Source organism: Tubulanus polymorphus, chromosome 4 (genome assembly GCF_964204645.1).
Source record: "Tubulanus polymorphus chromosome 4, tnTubPoly1.2, whole genome shotgun sequence".
Classification (NCBI taxonomy): domain Eukaryota; kingdom Metazoa; phylum Nemertea; class Palaeonemertea; order Tubulaniformes; family Tubulanidae; genus Tubulanus; species Tubulanus polymorphus.
Window position 1 is genome coordinate 6,239,108 of NC_134028.1, and position 21,724 is coordinate 6,260,831.

The 21,724-nt window shown below is 38.6% G+C and overlaps 3 protein-coding genes and 2 long non-coding RNA genes across 5 annotated transcripts; all 5 read left to right on the forward strand.

The window, feature by feature from the left end:
- The first annotated feature begins 39 nt into the window (after positions 1-39).
- LOC141903473 (cadherin-1-like) lies at positions 40-4,138 on the forward strand. Its single transcript, XM_074791591.1, has 9 exons — positions 40-90; positions 299-535; positions 799-915; positions 1,432-1,572; positions 1,927-2,112; positions 2,357-2,494; positions 2,995-3,177; positions 3,896-4,033; positions 4,127-4,138. Exons 1-9 carry the CDS (start codon positions 40-42, stop codon positions 4,136-4,138), a joined length of 1,203 nt encoding a protein of 400 aa, XP_074647692.1.
- Positions 4,139-5,090: 952 nt separating this feature from the next.
- Positions 5,091-9,334, forward strand: LOC141903475 (protocadherin gamma-B4-like). Its single transcript, XM_074791594.1, has 8 exons — positions 5,091-5,177; positions 5,779-5,967; positions 6,049-6,180; positions 6,755-6,943; positions 7,384-7,515; positions 7,980-8,171; positions 8,477-8,617; positions 9,080-9,334. Exons 1-8 carry the CDS (start codon positions 5,091-5,093, stop codon positions 9,332-9,334), a joined length of 1,317 nt encoding a protein of 438 aa, XP_074647695.1.
- A 2,110-nt stretch (positions 9,335-11,444) lies between these two features.
- Positions 11,445-12,781, forward strand: LOC141903321 (uncharacterized). The gene is made up of 3 exons (XR_012619065.1): positions 11,445-11,619; positions 12,102-12,236; positions 12,674-12,781. It is a non-coding gene; the product is annotated as an uncharacterized LOC141903321 (long non-coding RNA).
- Positions 12,782-12,822: 41 nt separating this feature from the next.
- On the forward strand, positions 12,823-13,642 carry LOC141903322 (uncharacterized). Its single transcript, XR_012619066.1, has 3 exons — positions 12,823-12,862; positions 13,317-13,448; positions 13,546-13,642. It is a non-coding gene; the product is annotated as an uncharacterized LOC141903322 (long non-coding RNA).
- An 18-nt stretch (positions 13,643-13,660) lies between these two features.
- LOC141903476 (cadherin EGF LAG seven-pass G-type receptor 2-like) lies at positions 13,661-17,794 on the forward strand. Its single transcript, XM_074791595.1, has 9 exons — positions 13,661-13,731; positions 14,251-14,397; positions 14,840-15,034; positions 15,434-15,562; positions 15,644-15,829; positions 16,253-16,381; positions 16,552-16,743; positions 17,142-17,279; positions 17,552-17,794. The coding sequence occupies exons 2-9, from the start codon at positions 14,266-14,268 to the stop codon at positions 17,792-17,794; spliced, it is 1,344 nt and encodes a 447-aa protein (XP_074647696.1). The 5' UTR covers positions 13,661-13,731; positions 14,251-14,265.
- Positions 17,795-21,724: the final 3,930 nt, after the last annotated feature.

A 21,724-nucleotide genomic window follows, 5' to 3' on the forward strand; every position in this document is an offset into this window, starting at 1 on the left:
GTACGGTGACTGTTACGATACATGTGACCGATGTGAAGGATGTGTTGCCGGTATTTCCACTACGTTTGTACGAGGCCAGCGTGTTTGAAGGTAAATCGGCGAACACTCCGGTCATCAAACTGACAGTAAGTAGTCCGCGGACATTTTTTTCAACCGATATAGATTTGTTGAACGTGAAGCTGAATGTGTTACAGACTGAGTTCTGAATAACAATTCTGTCTGAAGAGTCGTTCTTAGTTGTGAAATCTTTTTCAGTAAGTCCTCTGAATTCAGCAACATTTTTTTTCTCTATTTTCAGGCAATTGACAGTGATCGAAACGCAGATATCACATATCACATAACCCAGCCGAAACAACCGGCGGCTCCGTTCAAGATCGATGCGATTACCGGACAGCTTTCCACGACCTCTCCTTTAGATTACGAACAAGTGAAGGAGTATACGTTAACAGTGTCGACTAGTGAAGCTGTCACTGCTGGGAAGACGAACCCAGCGACCGATGCTGAATTTATGACAACTGTCAAGATCAAAGTGATCGTAAGTAAAATTTGTGCAGTTTTAAACCGTGTTTTCTTTTGTAGTTACGTTAGTTAATGTTGTGTTGGTCTCCTCTCTCTTTGGTACCGAATATCGGGTGTATTAAACCCTTAGAAGACAAACAAATCTCATTTAAACACAGCTTTTACTTCACTCAAATACGTTCATCATGGCATTCATGCTCCCGCTACAAAAAACAAAGTGTCACACAATCAATACAGACCAAATTCAGAATACACGTTCTGCTTCATAATGTATTTCAGGATGTTAACGACAATAGCCCGGTATTTTCGGAAAGTATTTACGAATTCAGCGTTCTAGAAAGCGAAGCACCCGGTACAAGTATATTCTATCTGAACGCAACCGATGAAGATACACTGGTACGTAGCGTATATATGCGTAATGCCTGTTCAGCAGAATCTAAAATTTGATTTATCGTTATTTAGCTCATAAATATCATTGATATTGGTGTTGAATGCTTTATTTTCAAACATAATTTACAACATAATGTACTTAGATGTAAATTATGAAAATTACAGCAAATTAGCCTTAGAGTGGCCTGTCAAAACTAAGAAATAGTACATATAAAACAAGTCACTCATATATAAAATGTATGTAGATATATGCACATAATATCAAAAATACATCCGCTTTATGTATTCTGATAGTATGTAATATAGGGTGAGCCTGCTTAAAGATTTAGGTACCCAAATGCACACTTATTTCTGCTGCTACACTTTATAATAGTATAACGTATAAAAATAGGTATACATAGTAGGTTAGTTGATAGGGATACATTATTCAATAATTCATTGGGGTTTTTATAGTAATTGATATAACTACTAATCTATATTTTAGTCTAAGAATCCATGCGTATTATCATTTCGACTTTTTAGCAACTGTACAAGGAGCCTCGATATTCAATTATCAGCTCGAGTCCGGCCGGCGGAAAAAGTCTTTTCGATATCAATCCGATCACCGGAGTGGTTACGGTGTTGAACTCGCTGTCCGCTGAACGTACGATAAACAGATACCAGGTCAGTATGAATCCTGTCGAAATTATTCACATTGAATCCTGGTTTGTAGAACCAACTGTTTTAACACAAAGTCCACCAGTACAATGTTATAAGAAGAATTTGAAAACGTACTTTTTTAAGGAAAATCTATAACTGCAATTAGTCTTTAAATTTTAACTTGATATTCATTCTCCAAGTGTTTTTGAAATACTTTTTTATCAGCTCATGTTCATACAAATGTAAAGCACGCTGATTACAATTTGGTAAACAATACTTGGTTTACTGAAGTATTTTGTCTCCAATGTGTAATCAGGCGCCGGAGACTGTTAAAAAGAAAGTAATAACGCTAATGCCACCGGTTATATATATTTTCAGCTTGAAATCGAAGCCAGGAATCCCGTTATTCCACCGTTACCATCGACTGCTTATCTACGCATAGACATAGTGCGTAACCAGTTCGATCCGGTTTTCAGTCCGACCACGTGTAACGGCAACGCTCGTATTCTTGCGTCAAAAACCGGATTCGTTACGACGTGTTCGGCCACGGACAGCGATACCCAGGTACCTTCGCGCTGATTTGTTATCGCATGGCAGAAGAATTGTACATTTGTAATAATAATGATAATAAAAATGAAAATTGTTTTCATATAGCGCTAAATCTCATAATGACTCGGTGCGCTTTACAGAAAAATATTCAACATTACAGATAGTTTGAAATACAATATTCCCTTGAGCTAAAACATTTCAGTTGTAAGTTTCATTAAAAATATGTGTCTATTTATTGCATGTATTTTACTTCCATTAGCCCGCGTTCAAGAATCTCACTTATTCGTTTGTCGGCGATTACCCCGGTACAGATTATTTTAGCTTGGATCCGACGACTGCTGCTATATCGGTGAAAACCGCATTGACTAGCGATACGGCCAGCACCCCGACTTATTACGTAAGTATGAAACATTTAGAAATTGTCATTCGTACATCCTAGAGGTAAGGCTTCGTGTAAACTGACGAAGATTTTTTCTGAAAAGTGGGAAAAGTTGATTTTGTAACGGCAATCATAATTATTTTTCGGCAAAGGAAAAAATTATGATTCGATTGATAGCTGTGGCAAACTTCTGGGGCCAGTAGCTCAGAAGTTGGTCATAGATAACAGCGGATAACAATGAACTTTTAGTTGTCACTATGTCAACTATCCACTGGTTAACTCTTATCAACTTTTGAGCAACTGGGCCACGATTTTCCAAAGCATAAACGATGCACTGGTTAAGTTGGAAATCTTTAAAAGTATAAAATGTTTATGATCAGTGACTTTGGTTCCTTTTTGATGACTTCAACAATAAGATTTGATTTGAGTACCGGAACATAGCAACTATGAACATTGTATGGTTTATGAAAAAGTACCTACTCGCTATATATATGGAAATAAAATCATTAATTTTACAGTTACGTGTCGTCGCTAATGACGGGGGTGGCCGTACTGGTACCGGTACTGTAACGATCAACGTCGACCGAAACTTACATCCGCCGATCTTCAAACCGAACTTGTATAATCCACCAGCAATACTCGATGTACATCCTGTCTCTCAGAATATCGTCACCGTTCAAGCTACAGATGCTGATATCAGGGTGAGTAACGTGAGATAGTTCTCTCGACCATAGATTTTGCAATATTCCAAGGGCGAATACAGATCAGAGCACAAAGAGCACATGCTCCTGTTGCAATTTTCCCATGCCCTTTTGAAAATACAATGGCATTATTTTTCAAGGCACATTTTCCATCCACCACTAATAAGACAACAGTTCACAGCGCAAGATTTAGCTTATCTTCTCTTAAATGTCCCCAAAATGCCTAGAAGATGCATGAAAATGCACTGAAATTTCGAAATTTCCAGATCATTGTTTTGGATGCATTGATTTTTAACTTGTCTCTGGGTCCACCCGTGTAGACTGCTCAATAGAAATAGGGAAGATTTCACCAGGCATATTGAAGAAAGTTTAAAATGGCATGATTATCAGTCTCTCTAGTGACTGGGTCGCTTGAACTTCTATATCAAGTACATACCAAATTCTAATTCAAAATTAGTTTTATGCTCCTTAATGTAACAAAACATTATCGGCAAATGAAGTACAGTAAAGCGAAAAAGACAAACATGAATTATTTTTACAAAGAATACGAAATTGAATAACGGAACTGTTCGACATACCTGACCATCAAATGGTCAATTTGGAAGAATTTTCATGGTCCCAAAAGATCTAACCTGAACAGTCTTCAGTGGTAGGATGTGTAAAAAATTGCGGAGCACTTGATTCATTTATAATCATCGGTTTCTGATATTTGTTACAGTCACCGGAGAAAGATATCGTATATCGAATTGCCGGCGATGCGATTGCTCAACAGTATTTCACTGTCGATCCAACAACAGGAGCCATCAGTATCAAACAACCTCTCTATTTGGACCCGCTTAAACAAAAAACCTACACGGTAAGTGTCGTGCATGAAATTCTTCATCTTATTAGCTCGCCCGGGTTTCCACCATGTTATGTTTCTTGCTTGTCCTCGGATCTTTTCCTTTAGCTTCGGCAGTGAATAAAGACTAAAGCCAAGCTCAGGTTGATTAAGATCTGATCTGATCGTTAGATCGTAAGGCGACATTATATATGTATACAATGTTTTCTTTGATTTTCTAGATAACCGTTGCCGCCCAAGACAAAGGATCGCCACCGAAACAGTCGACTAATCAGGCCGTTGTCACAATCACCGTTACAAGGAATGAAAATAAGCCTATTTTCATAAATACACCGTACGAGAAAACGATATTCAATAACATACAAGTAGGGACACCAGTTCTCGATGCCAACGCTACTGATCAGGATACTGCTGTAAGTTATTCATCACTGAATTTACGATATATGAAAATTTAACAATGGAAAGTATCATAAAATGAGCTATTGGACATATGTTGGTAATTAACTCGTACCCCATTGGTTAAGGATTGACTCAACTAATTGAAAGTGAGCCAATTCAACTAAATTACCAAAAACTGTTGGGCTGGTCCCCTCTGTCGGCCAGAATATGATAATCGTGATTATGATGTTGCAGGCCCCGCATAAGACAATAACTTATGAACTGATCGGAGATGATAAGGCACCGAATTACTTCCAAATCAATTCCAATACGGGTCTAGTGACCATCAAGGCTAGTTTACGCAACGAACCACAGAATAAATTCACGGTAAGTCATTAAAATCAAAGTGATGATTGAGCTTAGAAATACTCAGGCAGAAAAATGCTTACGCATCTTCAAATCTTAGGTACGAATTCGAGCAAAAGACAATGGCCAACCATCTCAAAGCGCGACTGCCTTACTCTTAGTGACAGTTCGGTCAAACTACAACAATCCACAAATCGTGTGTCCAACTTCGAATCCCGCGCAACAGATCAGGGAGTTACAAGCGGTCGGTGTCGGATTCTTAAAAATCACGGCATCTGACGCCGATGGACATGGGGTTAAATTCGAATTACTCGGCGACCAGAAGACGATGAGCTATTTCGGAATCAACGCGGTTACCGGAGATGTGTTCATCAAAAAAGGCTTGGTAGCAGACGCCCCGACTGCAACGTACAGTGTGAGTAAATTTAGATTAGACTATTAGGCGAATTTATTGAGATATACTCAATTCTGAGTAACCCTTCATGTACAGTATGCGACACATTTATCCAACGGTATACTCAACTTAGGGTGCTGTACTCGCCTTAACACGTTCAAGAACATGGTAACTCTGAGAAAGAAAATGATGGCCACTCGTATGCACTTTGTCATATGTGTTTCTATGAAAATCAATATGATTATTATATTTACCAGTGTTATTATCATTACCATTCATTCATCCACAAAGAATACTCAGAATTGAGTACCCTATATTTGTAGAGTACGGTACCTGGAATTAGGTACGTGTTTAAAATTTGTTTACAGTGAACGTAATGATAACCATTAAAACTTTCTGTTGTGGGGGCTCATTTCCCATACCCCTAGTGAGCACATCGCATTAAAAGTTTACTTTATTAAACTGTTTGGTCCAATGATATCTGCAGGATATTCATTTCATTTCCATATTCTCCTTCATGGTACAACGATGCTCTTATTTTCGATCAATTGCTGCTTTCTCAAATATTACCATTACCGGTAACAGATATTCTAATGATGATAATTGTTGATTTTTTTATTAGATGAGAGTTAAAGCTACAGATTCAGGAACGCCGCCCCTCAGCAGTACGGAATGTACATTCACAGTGTCTGTTATACGCAACGACTTTGCACCAGGGTTCGGAGGCCCGTATTCGAGGTCTATTGATCGCAACGTTCAAGCCCCATACCCTGTACTCGTTGTCCGAGCTACCGATCAAGACGGAACCGTGGTATGACTCGCATATTTCGAGTTGGATAGAAACGTCATGGAAATCGTTGCATAGTTACCGAGTAATTTATTTACTTTTTAGAATGACTACGGACTCGTGAGATACCGTCTTCTCGGCGATTCAATGGCGCAAAATTACTTTTCCGTGAATCCGACATCAGGTCAAATTACAATGACCCAAAGTGTGAACACCGCAACCGTGAATACATTTAGGGTATGTATTGTATTAAGACCAACCATTGATGAAACACTATGTCCATGTTTTGAAAATAAATTGAGAATCCCAAATTGATATAATGTAAAAGATAATGTCTGAAAAGTTTACTAATAAGTTATTGATTTGACGTTTCGACTATAATCTAATAGTCATCTTTCAGTATTCCTGAAAATAACTATTAGGTTATTGTCGAATCAATGAATTATAAGCCTAGAAGAAACTTTTCAGACATCATTTTTCTTGTTATATCACTTTGGGATTCTCAATTTACCTACCCTTCATGCCTTGATTTTAGGTCCTTCCTAATAAATTGACTGACAAATTTGACTGACTGGGTTCGAAAATACTAGGTTTCACTCGTTAACCTACCCTTGAGACATACTAAATACTCTATTCCCAATATATTATTCCCAACAGCTGTGTCAGATAGCATACACCTAGGCCTAGGCCTTTAAACATGCACATTTCCTGATCACTTTTACAAGTACATCGTAACAAAAACCTCCAGTGAATTTTCAATGACTATTTCATAGAATCATAATTTAATGTTATTATATCGTTCTATTTACAGTTGATGATAGAAGCTTATGACGATGGCGTGCCTGCCAAACGTGCTCTCGTCATAGTCCCGATTACGATTAATCGCAATTTGGATGCGCCAACGTTTGGTAACCAGCGATTCCTGACCATATCAATCCCTGAGACTTTTCAACTTGGACAAACCATCAAACAGATGGTCGCTACTGATGCAGATCCTCAGGTAGTTCGATTCCTAGAGTTGAGAGGCAACTGTTGAGCTGGTACAACCTGCTCAGGAGTATTCGTCGAGCCAATTACCCCCAATTGTTTCTCCGCGGAGAAAAGGGAGAAGTGTCATCCTAGCCGGTACACAGCATAGCGGAGTCATTGAAGGAGTCTTTTAACCCTCGCTTCAGTGCATCTACCCCGCAGTGCAGTGTAACTACAGTACACTGCACCGCGGTGTAGGCGCACTATAGCGGAATGCTCATTATTCATTACGCTTAGGGGGAATTTGTTTAAACTTTCAAATTATCTCCTGCACTTTTGGATATTAATTAGTCACTACTGAAAGGGTTAAGAAATATATACCTGGTATTCAGAATTACTCATGAAATCCGATATTTTCTCTATCTGACTAGAAAAATGCATTTATCTATTTCGTGTTCTCTGAATTTCTAGGCTCCTAACAATGTGGTTCGATATTCAGTCACCGGACAAGCTGATGCGTTGCCATTCTTCGATATTTTACCCGATTCCGGTGATGTATATGCTAAAAAGAGCCTCACCACAGCGCCGAGAGATCAATATATTGTGAGCATACATTGTTTGATATTGTCGACATTCAATATTGAACTAAAAGTTATATGGTATTAAGGATCAAAAAGTTATTTTGGATTTGAATATCAATGAGCGAATTGAACAGCAACGAGTCTAGCCCCGATATATTGATGACGTAGTGCACATCCTCACAAAAATGATTATGAAAATGCATCAAAAATGAAATAGGAGTTATGAAATAAATCTGATTACTAAATAAATGCTGAAATCCACAATTGTAATCGTTATTTTGAAATGCCAATATTGATGATGTAGTGCACATTGACTCACACAGAACTCCTTGAATAATGCATACTAGGTATCAACGTATATAGATGCGATTGTTACAGTTTTTACGACGTCAAATATGTTCAAAATTGATTCATTCAGCTTTTTTGTTACAGTTTTTACGACGTCAAATATGTTCAAAATTGATTCATTCAGCTTTTATGTTACAGGTTCAAGTAAAAGCACAAGATCAAGGAACGCCTTCCTTGGCTGACCCGCAACTTGGACAATTGACTGTGACGATATTGAGAAATCGAAATGCTCCGGTATTCACCCCGCAGAATTACATCATCGCGATACCAGAATCTACACTCACGACCGCACCTCCCATATTCAAGTTCGGGGCGACCGATGCTGACTTGGTAAGTACTGAATTGCGAAGACAAGTATTTCGATTGTAACAGTAGAATAGCCACACTGAAACTTAGAGAATAGATAATATGATAGAAACCCGTCACCTGACAATCATCTCTATTCTGAGTGCGAAACGTATCCCCCATTTTGAATTTTGAATTTCTTGAATAAAAATATTTCTTTTGATTTTCGTACGTAGTGGGTTTTTATCAAATTTTCGATTGAAACATTTCAAAACGTCCTCGTGCGTATGCCAGTTGCACATTCGAGGCTATGATCTAACTAACCCGAGTACGTTTTAATGTTTTTCCAGGCGGTTTATGCTCCGTTCGGAACTGTGAAATTTCAAGCTATCGGAGACGGTACTGCGACGTCGCATTTCGCTGTGGACGCGAATACGGGAGATGTAACTGTGATCGGGGATCTGAGCATTATCCCAACTACGCAATTTGTCGTAAGTTTTTTCGAGGCTGTACATCATACTGATGAATGGTTTTGCTATTAGAGATTAGATAGTAATCAGCCTGCTGGGGCCAGTTGCTCAATAGTTGGTTAAAGATAACCAGCCATTAAATACCATAGTCACAATGAAATTTCAATCGTCACCCTATCAACTATCTACTGGTTAACTCTAACCAACTTTTGAGCAACCGGCCCCTGAAGCAATACCTTATTGAAAAAAAAAATGATTCAATTAGATAATCAAAAATTTGTCACGATTTTGGGTACAAAAACCATAGGGGCCAGATCCATAGATTGTCTATAGAACTTAGTCGGTCTTGCTGGTCTTAAGTCTAAACCGTGACTATGGGATCGACCCCAGAAGATTTTTTCAATCACCATACTTTTCCTCATGAAATCTCGATGTAATTGAAATGAAAATGCCGATTTCTGAAGAAGCGTCAATTTTTTTTAGATGAGAGTCGTGGCATCGGATGGAGGCTCTCCGGCGAAAACGGCCACTCAATTGTTAACGATCAACATCAATCGAAATACGAATAAACCGCGATTCATCAACCCGGCCGGGCCGACGTTCACCGATACCGCGAATATCAACGAGAATGATCCGATGACGAAACAGGTCTACAAAGTCACCGCTACGGATGCGGATAGATTTGTGAGTAAAAATCTGTTTATCTCGAAAACAAAAACGTTTACTGAATTTCGATGATTTGAAACTGAATGAACTGAATAGAGCTTGAATGATCATGTAGAAGTGTGGTATGATTTAACATGTTCGTTGCCGGTTATAAATATACTCATACTTCCAGTTCTGTCACCAGTGCCACTACAAGTATACTCGTAGCTTCCTACATTTATTTATAGTTAGATATGTGCACTGTGGCACACGGTAATGGAGCCTGGGTAATGACACTGTCCTTTGGCTAGCAATGTGAACAAATTCAGTACATTCGTAGTGGCAATTGGGGGTGGCACCGAATAATCACAGTGGCAGCGAGCATGTTATGCAATTTCACTAATTTGATTTGTATCGAAGATTACAAATATTTCAATGTACGTGATCCTAAGAAGGTAGACGTTTATTTTTCGATCATTTATTGTTGATTATATATATTATATATATATATATATATATATATATATATATATATATATATATATATATATATATATATATATATATATATATATATATATATATATATATCTACAGTCTCCGCATAATCAAGTGAGCTATTACATGGTTGGAAATGCTCAAGCATTGCAGTACTTTTCCGTGAATCCGACCACTGGTCAAATATTGATGAAATCGTCCGTATTGAACGACCCGGCTCGTCCATCAACTTACACGGTATGTTTTACACTTTACAAGTACATATATTCAGGACTAAGTTTTGAAATTTCTTATGAGTTGATTATTCAGGGTGGCTACTGACCTGGAAAGCCTCAAAAACTCAGGGAATCAGAAAGATCTGGAACAAAAATCAAGGAAAACTCAGAGGGAATTTGACTAATTTTGCAAAAAACCTGGAAAGCTCAAAGAAATTTGGATTTGTTGTTTTGTCTACGTGTTTTGTTATCATACGTACATGATTAGAAAAATGAATGAATTCTAACATTTTAAACCAAGAATTTCTTCAGATTTATTTAGGGAATTGTCTGTTACAGCATGGAAAAATAGGGGAAAACTAGGGGAGAATTCGTAAATGGGTGGAAAATTTTCACCCTGTTACTAGAATTCGAACCATGAGTTGTTCGTTACTGGTAGAGGACAAGATTTTCTTACAGACGTCATGAAAATATTATGTAATTTTTCTTCCCAGATACAAGTTAAAGCGCGCGATGGTGGAAATCCGAGTCTCAGCTCAGATGAAACGGCGACGATAACGGTTAACGTGAATCGTAATAACAATCCACCAGTTTTCATCAATGAACCGTATGAATTCAACATAACAAAGAATCAACCGGTATCCTTATCTCCCCTCGGAACCGTTAGAGCTACTGACAGTGATAGTGCTGTAAGTCTCAGTGTGCATTGTCTCGACATTACAATTGATGAATTTTTCAAAAGTTAGGAAAATGTTTGTTTCATAGGGCCCTAGGCTGTGAACGGTATCTGGACACACTAGAACCAATTTTATAGTATAATATAGTATACCGGTAGTATAAATTGATGATGGGGGCTTTATTAGCCCTTGCATCAATCAGCATTTGCAGTTTATGGATACTGTCACTGATGGTCTTAAGTGAATCTTAATGAATATTTCATAAGGCAACTTGGGTATGAAAAGCCATCCTGTGGGGTTCAACTACAAATTTACTCGTAATTTTGAGTCAACCCCAGCTGAAGTTATAATTGGTCTATAAAACTGGCCTAACAAATTCAGATTGACAATCGGTGTTTGAAGGTTTTTCCTGATTCTGTTGCAGCCATTTAACACGATAACATATTCTATTATCGGAGATGATTCGGCCCCGAATTTCATCGCTGTTGATCCTAACAGTGGAGCCGTCACATTGAAAAACAGCTTGGCAAACGATGCCGCTACCCAATACAAGGTAAACATATCGGATTCACCAAATTCTAGTTTGAGATCAATGTGTTTTTATCGATTTTCGAGGTCTAGAATAAAAACCAAACTCACGGAATACAAACCAAGCAATGGTTTCGGCATTTGTATCTATTTGAGTAACGCTGGTATATACCAAGCATTTTTGAAATAATAATTGTGAAAATGTAGTGCAGTGGCTTTTATAATAATCCTTTCTGTGGATAAATAAATCTTTGTCTATTTTGTCTATTCAAAGGTGCGAATTCAAGCAAAAGACAGTGGTACGCCAGCACTAACAGACACCACAGTTGTGAAAGTTAACGTCAATCGCAATCTGAACGCACCATTTTTCCCGAGGCTATCGTATCCTGGTGAAGTTCTGGAAACAGCCAGCCTTGGAACTCTTATTACGAAAGTTACCGCACAAGATAATGATGCTCCGGTAAGGTTTTATTGGATCCACTTTAAAAGAAACTTACAATAATTCCAAAAAACTCACAATAATTCAATACCTTGTTCTCAGAAACCAAAAATACCTCATTTGAAAGGTTGGAATCCACCATTATCGCCTTTATTAAAGACCCAGTTGCACAGTTGTGACTTAAGATTTGACTCTGAGTTAACTCATTGAAAATTAACTGGTTTTTATTCAGAGTTAACTCTTAACTCACATCTGTGGAACTGGATCCTGGCTCTTCAAGTGGACACTGGTGAGCCACTGAGCTAGAGAGGAATTCTCCACTAGCTGAGCTAGAAAGGAATTACTGCAAGCTGAACTAGAGAAGAAATTCTCAGTATATATTAGAAAGGAATTCCCTTTTAGCCTAACTTGTAGGTTTTAGTTGATATTAACTACCATTTAGCAGGTATTCTCATCCGGAAAAATTCCCAACAATTGATTTATGGAATTGATTTTTGTTGCAGTCGAAACCGTGGGGTGATGTGGTATTTTACAGTATTTCTGGTCAAGGCAACGCTCCAAATTACTTCCAAGTGAACAATAACGGAGAAGTTCACTTGAAATCTTCCATAATCGGACAGACAACTAGTTCTTATGTAGTAAGTATTAATGTAACAATACTTTCATGAATAACTACGTCAACTTCATAGAACATCAAGACCCCATTGTAAAGTCATGACTTAAGTCCATGAGTGGTCTTAAATCTTATCATTGGTCTTGATTGTTAGATTTGTTCGGTTAGTTGTTAGATTGGCTATAGAATTAACTTGGTCTAAGACTGGTCTTCAATCTAAGCCATGACTACGCAACAAGAGAATTGTCATTTATTGAGAGGACACCCTTCCCCTAACTCTAAGAGACTGCACCAAACGATGGGGTTACCTCCAAAAAAGATGATTATGAAGAATTAACAATACATATGATTGATATACGAAAATATAAGGAATTAGTACAAAATTATTGCTATCAATAAGTTAGCAAAGGTAATTATAGATCATAATGATAATGACGATAACTATCCATCTGATTTTTATAGCTGAATATAAACGCTTGCGACGGAGGAACCCCGGCGCGATGTTCCACTACGCCGACGACGGTAACAATCACGGTTTCGATAAACTCGCGACCGCCGATATTCACAGACTCTATCTATAATATAACGATCGATGAAAATAAACCGGTTACCGGTGACGTCATCAAAGTTACCGCTACAGATTCAGATGCTGTGAGTACATATGGAAACCACAAAATACCCAACAAAATGCATCCTCCCTCGGCAGGGATTCGAACCTGATGGCATCGCTACATTCAGCCACAGCACGAACCCGTGCCAGACTAGACCAGGTGCGCAGGTACATGCGCAGCTTTGCCGCATGAAAACCTACAGCACCAATCAGATAGCTCGTATAATTGCTGAGGTTAATTTCAAGGCAGAACTGTAAATGGGAAAACCGGACTTGAATAAAACGGGATATCTGATCTTCTATGCTGCGCGCCCGGTCTAGTGTGGCAGGGTTTTGTACCGTTGCAATCTCGATGCCATCATCTTCGAATCCCTGCCGGGATGGATGAACAAAATGAAACACCAAGCCTACCGTTGCTTGACTCAATACCTACCTTGAAAAAGCTTTATTTATGAAATAACTATGGTAAAAAGTGGATTTTTGTTATCATCGCAGGCACCTTTTAATACAGTCACTTACGAACCGGTTGGTGATGAGAAAGCTCCGTTCTACTTCAGCGTCGATCCGAACAGTGGTCAGGTGAAAGTAAAAAATCTTCTCACGCAAGATTCGGATTTACTGTACCAGGTGAGTCGTCGATAATCGGCGTCGTCGACGAAGAACGAACCTTTTTTTCGAGAAAAATCCCGTCGTAATGCTCGATGTTTCGTTCTTAATTATTCAGTATCGTATTCGAGCGAAGGACAGCGGATCACCGGCTCAAAGTGCGACGGCCTTAGTTCGAGTTACCGTCAATCGGAATCTGCACACCCCTTCGTTCAACCCGACGTCATACTCGAAAACCATCAACGCAACAGAATCTCTGGGAACGAATCTGATCCAACTTCTCGCAACAGACCAAGATAGACTTGTACGTACAATGTATTCTTATTTCGTTTCATCTTAGTTGAGATGTTTATATTTTGTTCACTGTTGTTGCGTTAGAAATAATGATTGTCGCAATAGAATATCAGTGAGGTGTCTTAAAAACTTGCCCGATTAATTCAGAACTTGTAACCTCAGCATCTGCAATGCATAGATAGATATTACAGGAATAATATTGTATATATGGCCAGTTACCACACTGTAAACTACAATTGTGAAACTGGGCCTAAAAACTGGTTTTAAATTGTTTACCTCAGCCGATATAACCGGCCCTGGTGCTGATATAAATACCTGTTGGCCAGTTGCTCAAAATTGGTTAGAGTTAACCAGTGAATAGTTGACTAGTGACAATTAAAAGTTCATTGTTGCTATGGTATTTATCCACCGGTTATCTTTAACAAAAATATGGGCAACTGGCTCCTGACTTACTAGAAATACTGATACCTGTATAATTCTATCGCATTATCCTGATTATGTCATTGTGTATTCTATGAATTCAATATAGAGTCCATACAATCAGATGAAATATATCATGAGCACAGCTCCGAGCAGTACCATTGGCGCGACTTATTTCGAAGTTGACGAAAACACGGGAATCATTTCGATGAAGCAACCGGTATTGAATGATATTACTCGAAGGAGACAGTACACGGTAAGTACCGGTATCTTTTACGCAGTTTATCGTTCTATCATTTAGAACTTTCATGGAAATATAGTCTTATTTGGGAAATCTGGTATTGATGACATTCCGAATGAAGTAATGGTCTAGTTATTGGCTAGTCCTTCTGGTTATGCTTATTTGGAAGGGGCTCCTGTATCTTTTTCCAAAAATGAATTAACACTAGACTCTAAACATTGACTGATTTCTTTACACCCGATGATGATCTCTACAGGGTGTTTCAGCAAATGTGATACATCAGTTTTTGTTTGTGATATCTGGATAACCAAGAGGTTTTCTTAAAATCCCATATATGATTTATTAAGTATAGGATGTCCCCTCCATGCCACGTAATTATGGTCACACTCCCTTCACACATGTGAGAGGAAAGGAAGAGGGATGATTTAGTTTAGTTTATGACTTTTTTTTTCACTAGTTCCAAGTGTTCGTGGAAGATCGTGGCGTACCCCCGAAGAGGAATACCATTCCAGCGAACGTCGTCATCACCGTTATTCGAAATGAGAATCCGCCGGTGTTGCAACCCCTCGGTGCGCAGACGGTGTCTCGTACGGCTCAGCCTTCTACGACCGTTCCAGTTTTTACTGTCAGGGCTACTGATGCTGATACGTCGGTAAGTATCGCCCAAAAAAAGCTTTTCATTTAATTACATTATTTTTATGTTTAATCCTTTCACTGCGTCTACACCGCAGTGCAGTGTATAAATTGGTGATGGACTTTGCTAGTACACTACATTGCAGTGTATTGTTGTTATTAGAGGGTTGAGATCAAAAAATTGATACCGGTACTTTGTTTCTAATTTCTGCTGAGCTGGCCCGGTCGGGTGCTTATCTACCCTGTACTTTTACTTAAAAAAAGATTATGACTAAGCTAACTATTACAGACCCGGCAGCTATAGAAATGAACTGACTACAAATTTCATTGCAGTTTACAAATTGACCCCACCGATTATGAAAAAGAAGGTATCATCTTTTTTAGCGTATTAAATCCCTTTCATCTATTTTTACTTCAGGCTCCATTCAATATAGTGAAATATTACATGATCGGAGATAGTCCTGCGAACAACTATTTCAGGGTCGATGAGAATAGCGGAGCTGTGACTTTGGTTGCACCACTTACTGGAAATGAGCTCGAATACAAAGTTAGTATCCTTCTGAGAGAATCGAAGATCTTCGAGTTCTGACTAAGAAAAATTCCGAATTCTTATCACTGCGTTTTTTAGATTCGAGTCGAGGCTCGTGATGGTGGAAGCCCGTCCTTGACAGATCGCAGGGTGTTTGTCGTCAACATCAACCGCAATCTATTTGCACCAGCGTTTTCGCCTACTGTGTACAACGGACAAATTTTCGAAACGGACAATACTGGTAAATTAGTTGTCACTGTACGAGCTACGGATAATGATGATCAGGTGCGTGTTGATGATTCAAAATGTTTCTAATCTTAGAAACTTAGATTGTAAATAGTCTCAACTCTTTCCAGTCTTGATAGATATCATTGAGAGAAACCCACAATAAAAATCAAAACTACAGGATCCAGTTCCACAGTTCTGAGTTTAGATTTAACTCTGAGTCAACTCATTGAAAACTCAACTCAAGAGTTAACTCAGACTCAAAACTGTGGAACTGGGTCCTGTATCATTTCAGGCGCAATCTTCCACCTATCTTCTGAGCTTATTATTTGAAAATGTTCGAATAAACTCTGAAGATGGAAATACCACAATTTTTTGTGAAAAACTACCTTGAAACGTGTTCTTCACAACTGAAAGTAACTTCCCTACTGACTACATTACTTCGTACTGTCTTAATACATGGGTGTCTCATTTGTATTGCAGCCACCTCAGAAAGCCATTGTATATGCAGTCATGGGATCACAGACGTATTTCGATGTTGAACCAAATACTGGTAAAGTGTTTTTGAAACAAAGCGTCCTCGGTGTCAGTCCAAGAAGTTCAGAATATCGGGTCAGTAAAATAACAAATTAAAGCCTTCTGATATCATTCCTGTGTGTTGATAAACAAAGCTGTCTTTTGGCTTTGTCAGGTTTTCATCTCTGCAGTTCATCAAAAGCAGATTCAGGGTTTCTTTTTCCGCTATTTTGGGGAAGAGTTTTGACTTACGTTTCTCATTACAGTTTAATATCTCGGCTACTGACGGTGGAACGCCGAGTAAAACAGCGTTTCCATCCGCCCTGGTCATCGTTAAAGTTCTACGCGACAACAACGGTCCCGTATTTACGAAAATACCAACGATTACCATTACAGAACTACAACAGCCAGGTCTCGCTATAGATCAGATAATAGCTACCGACGCTGATACAGCTCCGGTAAGTTTGTCTGTTCTTTAACTAATCTGTAGAATTCAGGCTCGGTAGAATAGCCGCACTCAGACGTGAAGAACAGACGATAAGTTCTAAAAAGCCCACTATATACAGAATTTTAAAGATCAAAAACATTTTATTTGTCAAGAATTGAAATCAAAGTACACAACGTTTCACTAGAGATCATCATCAGACATAGTATGTATAAAGTGGGTTTTAAATATGGCTTAATTTCAAGTTCAAGATTTGGGTCAGCATTACGAGAGGCTATGAAGTACTAGGGCATATAAATTCAGAGCTTTGTTTAATGAAAATATTGAACTTTTCGGTTGTTCAAGAAGTGCCGTCTCGGATGAACCATTCATTCATAAACATGAAATCTAGAGATGTGTTTACATTTTCAGAACCCTTACAACATAGTGCGTTATCGCCTAATCGGTGATAGTCCGGGAGACGCATATTTTACCGTCGTTCAGAACTCAGGGAACATTGCCGTCAAACCCGGCGCTCAACTTGCAAATTCTAATCAACTGTCATACACTGTAAGTATGATTAAAGTCTAAAATCTAAATTCATAAATCTAAATTCGTATCGATCGGCTATAGAACAAGTCCGGAATGAGCTAAAATTGGCCTCAGGGCATACAGGAACAGGCCCATTTGGCATCTGTGTGAACAGTTGTTCCGCGCCAAAAAAGCTTGTGTGATTGCAGCTTTAATGACTCTGGCCTTTCTATTGGTTTTTTGAGATAAATAGGTTCATGATAAACTCAAGTGTATAAAATACATTTTGAAAATATCCGTTCTTTTTACAGCTTCGCATACAAGCGTATGATAATGGCCAGCCGTCGTTGACTAATACGACCACCGTGTCGGTGACTATCAATCGTAATTTCCGGGATCCGTACTGGACGCAGAGCGTGTACAACATAACTATACCGGACACTCAGGCGGCTGGAATTCCGTTCCTTCCATTGCTGGCTAAAGATGATGACAGAGTAAGATTCAAGTGTAAATCGCTCGGATTTAATCTGAGACTATATGAAACCAACCTTTGAGTTGTTTTGTTTTAAACCTATGCTTTTAACCCCAAGTTCATTAACTGGACTGCTTAGGTTTTGAGTTATTACCAGCTACATACATTATATTATAAAAACTTCTTGTTTCTGCGGTGATATCTATTGTTTCTGATCCATCCTAGGCGGGACCCCAGAAGCAGTTGACATTTACAGTAGTAGGTACTCCAGCTGGCAATGAATCGTTCATGGTCGATGAATCGACGGGACAGGTCTCCGTACGTCAGTCGTTACAACTTAAACCATCGGTCACTTACTACCAGGTTTGTACACAAAATAAATTTGTAGGAATATCGTCGAAGGGTTTGTTAGTCAATTAGTAATGAGTTTTTTGTGAAACATGAAATTAATTCCTAGAAAGATCTAGACATATAATGATTGGAATACTTCCACTTTCCACTTGTTATGCATGTAGGGAAAGCTGTATAACCACTGGCTAAGTGGGCTAGTTCTATTGGAGAACGTAATTTGATCTTGGTAATACCTCATCCTGCATGGGCAACAGGATAGAAAATAGATATATGATAATGATAATAATAATAATATAAATCGTATAAATCGCCTGAGGGCAGCCGAAAGCCGAAGGGGAGGGCAGTGTTATGCATATAGGACAAGCTGTATAACCATTGGCCAAGTTGGAATTGGAATAGTTCTATTGGTCTACTGGTTAGCATGTTTACTTTCCATGTATGAGACCCGGGTTTGATCCCCGGTGAGAGCATGTAACTTCACTTTCACTTCTCTTTATCATTACACTGCAATCTTGTTCATTTCATAATGAGAAAAGAAGATTTCACTAAAGGAATCAATATATTTTACAGCTCAATGTTGCCCTGGCCGATCGAGGAACGCCGATTAGAAGAGCCACGGCGAATGCCATAGTTCATATCTACATCAAACGTAATGCGCACTGTCCGCAGTTTTCGAAACCGAACTTTGTCGCGACTGTTCGTCAGGACGCGCAGGTCGAAACGATCGTAACTCAGGAAATGAAAGCCACAGATCAAGATGTAAGGAGATTTACTATGAATTTATTAAGTTTATCTATGAATTATTAAGTGATTTATTATTGAATTTATCTATGAATAAAACTCGCAGTGATTCTTTAAGAAATTAAGTTGTCAAATTGTCATCTACCAATAGGCCTTCATCGTATTTGAGCCCTTTATTTGAATGTAAAAATGCTTTGAATAAAATGAAGCCCAGAAATTATAATTCGAGAGTGTTTGATTTTAGGGAGGCACATTGCAGTACCAGTTGATTGGTGATGGAACTGCCACAACATATTTCAAAATCGATTCCAGCGGAATATTAAGAGTGAAAGGAAATCTTGTACCAGGAGATAAACTAGTTTACCGGGTAAGACTGTTTTGTACCATATCTGTGGAACTGTGACCTAGGATCAGTTTCATGGTTGTTAAACTGAACCACCTGAACCAATCTCAACATTTTAAAGAAGAAATATAGGATTGTAATGAGATGAGATATTTACAGTAAACCATACGTAAGTTAGTTCGGCGAAAGACGGATAATTGCTTATATATCGGATGAATATTGATGGCCTTGATTTTTCCTTCTCTTATTCAAAGAAATTTTTATTCCTAAGTCAGAAACTCACCTATCTTGTAGTACGTTTCTTGGTCTCAAAATATAAAATCAGTTATGATCACTCACCGAAACACGGAAGACTTTACTTTAGTACCTTTAGGCCCTTGTGTTATTGGAGAGGAGGGAGAAGTCTTTTTCTGTGAAACTATTCCAAGATGTGATTTCCTTAAATTTTTCAATTAGTGAAATGCGTCTGCGTTGCAGGTCCGTCTGCAAGTGTCTGATAACGGAAAACCGCCGTGTAGAGTCACTACCTACACCGACGTCACCGTTCAGAGAAACTTCCAATCTCCGGTGTTCAATACGACCACTAATTATGAGACACAAATCAAAGAAACTTTCGATATCGCCAACCCGGTTCTTACTGTTTTCGCTTCCGATACGGACGTTAAGGTATGTGTCAGAGCTATAGCATTCATTAACCGGAGCCTGACAAAATGTTTAATGGAATTTAATAATTGTTTGATTAATTATTCATTTGCAGAGTCCGTATAACGAGGTTACGTACAGCTTCGCGCCAACTTCGCCATACAAGGATTTGTTCTTCTTGGATAGTAACACGGGACAGATATTCTTGCGACGCTCGTTGCTCGGAACAACTGGAACCAGATATCAGGTAATAGATTTTCTGTTCCTTTTACCATTCCAGGCATCAGAATTTGTTCATCGCAATCGCAATATTCTGAAGTTGAATGTATCTGGGTTTTTGAAATACCTGAATTTGTTTGCTGGAGCTCTTGAGCAGTTTAAGATTAATTATTAGTCGGTTCAGGCTGGTTCAGGCTGGTTGGAAGATTGTTTGAATGAACCCGAACCAAAATTTCCAATTATGTACTTTGATTTAAAGAAAAAACTCTGATCACACTACTATATCTGTACTTCGATTTCCAATTTCAAAATCAAACCCCCTGTTTCGCTCCCGGCAGGTGTGGACGGTTTGTAAAGCAGAACATCAAATCAAAACAAATCAAACTAAATCTATCAATCAAATAGATAACAGGGTCAATCCCTATTTTAAGATCAAGATTAGCTATAGCATTTCAATGACCTAATCACAGTTGATTAAATTGTTATCCTCTATGGCCACTACAAATCTGCACTGGTTCATTTCAGATAAAATTCAAATATGAATATCTATTTCAGATGACAGTCAATGCTGTTGATGGAGGTGGATTATCCGCTACTCCTCGCAGCGTAATCGTTAACGTCATACGAAATCTCGCGCCGTCGTTTAATCCTTCGACAGATTTATCTCTACCGATCAGCGAAACCAGAACTCTCGGAGATATCACTACGCTTGCAGCTTCCGATCCTAATACGGCGGTACGTATCGCCCATAGACATTTCATCCATTTCCTCTAGTACCCGGTAATCCTTTATACTTCGAGTGTCCAGCTATACCTGGTACTCCAATATCTGACCAGTCGTGTTTAGCAATACACAGGGGCGTATCCAGGAGGATTTGTGAGACTTTAACAAGTCCATTTAAATTTTTTTTGAGCGCCCTGTTACAATTTGTCGACAAAGATAATTGGTGCATTTCGGTGTGGGAGTACACCTAGTATTGCCTTTTTAGGCATCAAAGTGCGGTTTTAGGATGTGACAAGTTGTTCAAAAGTAGCCCCCCTCGGTGCAGGAGTACACTTGATAATACCTTTTTAGATACGACTTCCGTTTTCAGATGTGACAAGTCCTTCAAGACTGGCCTCTAGATCTGTCCCTGATACATTGATTCCCATTTTTGCATATTTCATGTTTCATCATGATTTCTCGTACCGTACAAAAAAGTGTTCAAATCATGCATGTATGTATCTTGACCGAAGTAATTGTAGAATTTGCAGCTGTTGACGCACACACTCACTTTCGGTATTTCAGGCGTAAATTAAATTACCTGCTACAGTAATCCTTCTTTTCTTATAGGTACAAAACCCATTCAACGTAATTCAATTCGACTTGATTGGCAATGTCCCGGCGACGCAGTATTTTACCATCGACCAAACATCCGGCGTCATTCGACTTACTAAGAGTTTAGTCGGTGAACCATCTTCAAATCTACAGGTAATGAAGATCTCATACAACACGATCAGTACGATCACAATATCGATGAAGCAATGAATATGAAGTCCCACTATTGTTGAAAGACTAGAAAATTTTTCTAAGACACTAGAAATATTTTAGGGTCATTCCTACCACCCTTCTTCAGTCTAGAAAAAAACATTTTTGATAGCATATAGCATATAGTTTATAGTATATTTTGCCCTTTTGATGTGAATTTCACGTTAAGTTGGAATTAGATAAGAACAG

Coding starts and splice junctions, on each gene's coding strand:
- LOC141903475 (XM_074791594.1), top strand. CDS start 5,091: ATGAGCTATTTCGGAATCAACGCGGTTACCGGAGATGTGTTCATCAAA. Junction 5,178..5,778: donor CCCCGACTGCAACGTACAGT/GTGAGTAAATTT, acceptor TTTTTTTATTAG/ATGAGAGTTAAAGCTACAGA. Junction 8,618..9,079: donor TCCCAACTACGCAATTTGTC/GTAAGTTTTTTC, acceptor AATTTTTTTTAG/ATGAGAGTCGTGGCATCGGA.
- LOC141903476 (XM_074791595.1), top strand. CDS start 14,266: ATGAAATATATCATGAGCACAGCTCCGAGCAGTACCATTGGCGCGACT. Junction 15,035..15,433: donor CTACTGATGCTGATACGTCG/GTAAGTATCGCC, acceptor TTTTTACTTCAG/GCTCCATTCAATATAGTGAA. Junction 17,280..17,551: donor CTAATCAACTGTCATACACT/GTAAGTATGATT, acceptor TTCTTTTTACAG/CTTCGCATACAAGCGTATGA.
- LOC141903473 (XM_074791591.1), top strand. CDS start 40: ATGTGTTGCCGGTATTTCCACTACGTTTGTACGAGGCCAGCGTGTTTG. Junction 91..298: donor CGAGGCCAGCGTGTTTGAAG/GTAAATCGGCGA, acceptor CTCTATTTTCAG/GCAATTGACAGTGATCGAAA. Junction 536..798: donor CTGTCAAGATCAAAGTGATC/GTAAGTAAAATT, acceptor AATGTATTTCAG/GATGTTAACGACAATAGCCC.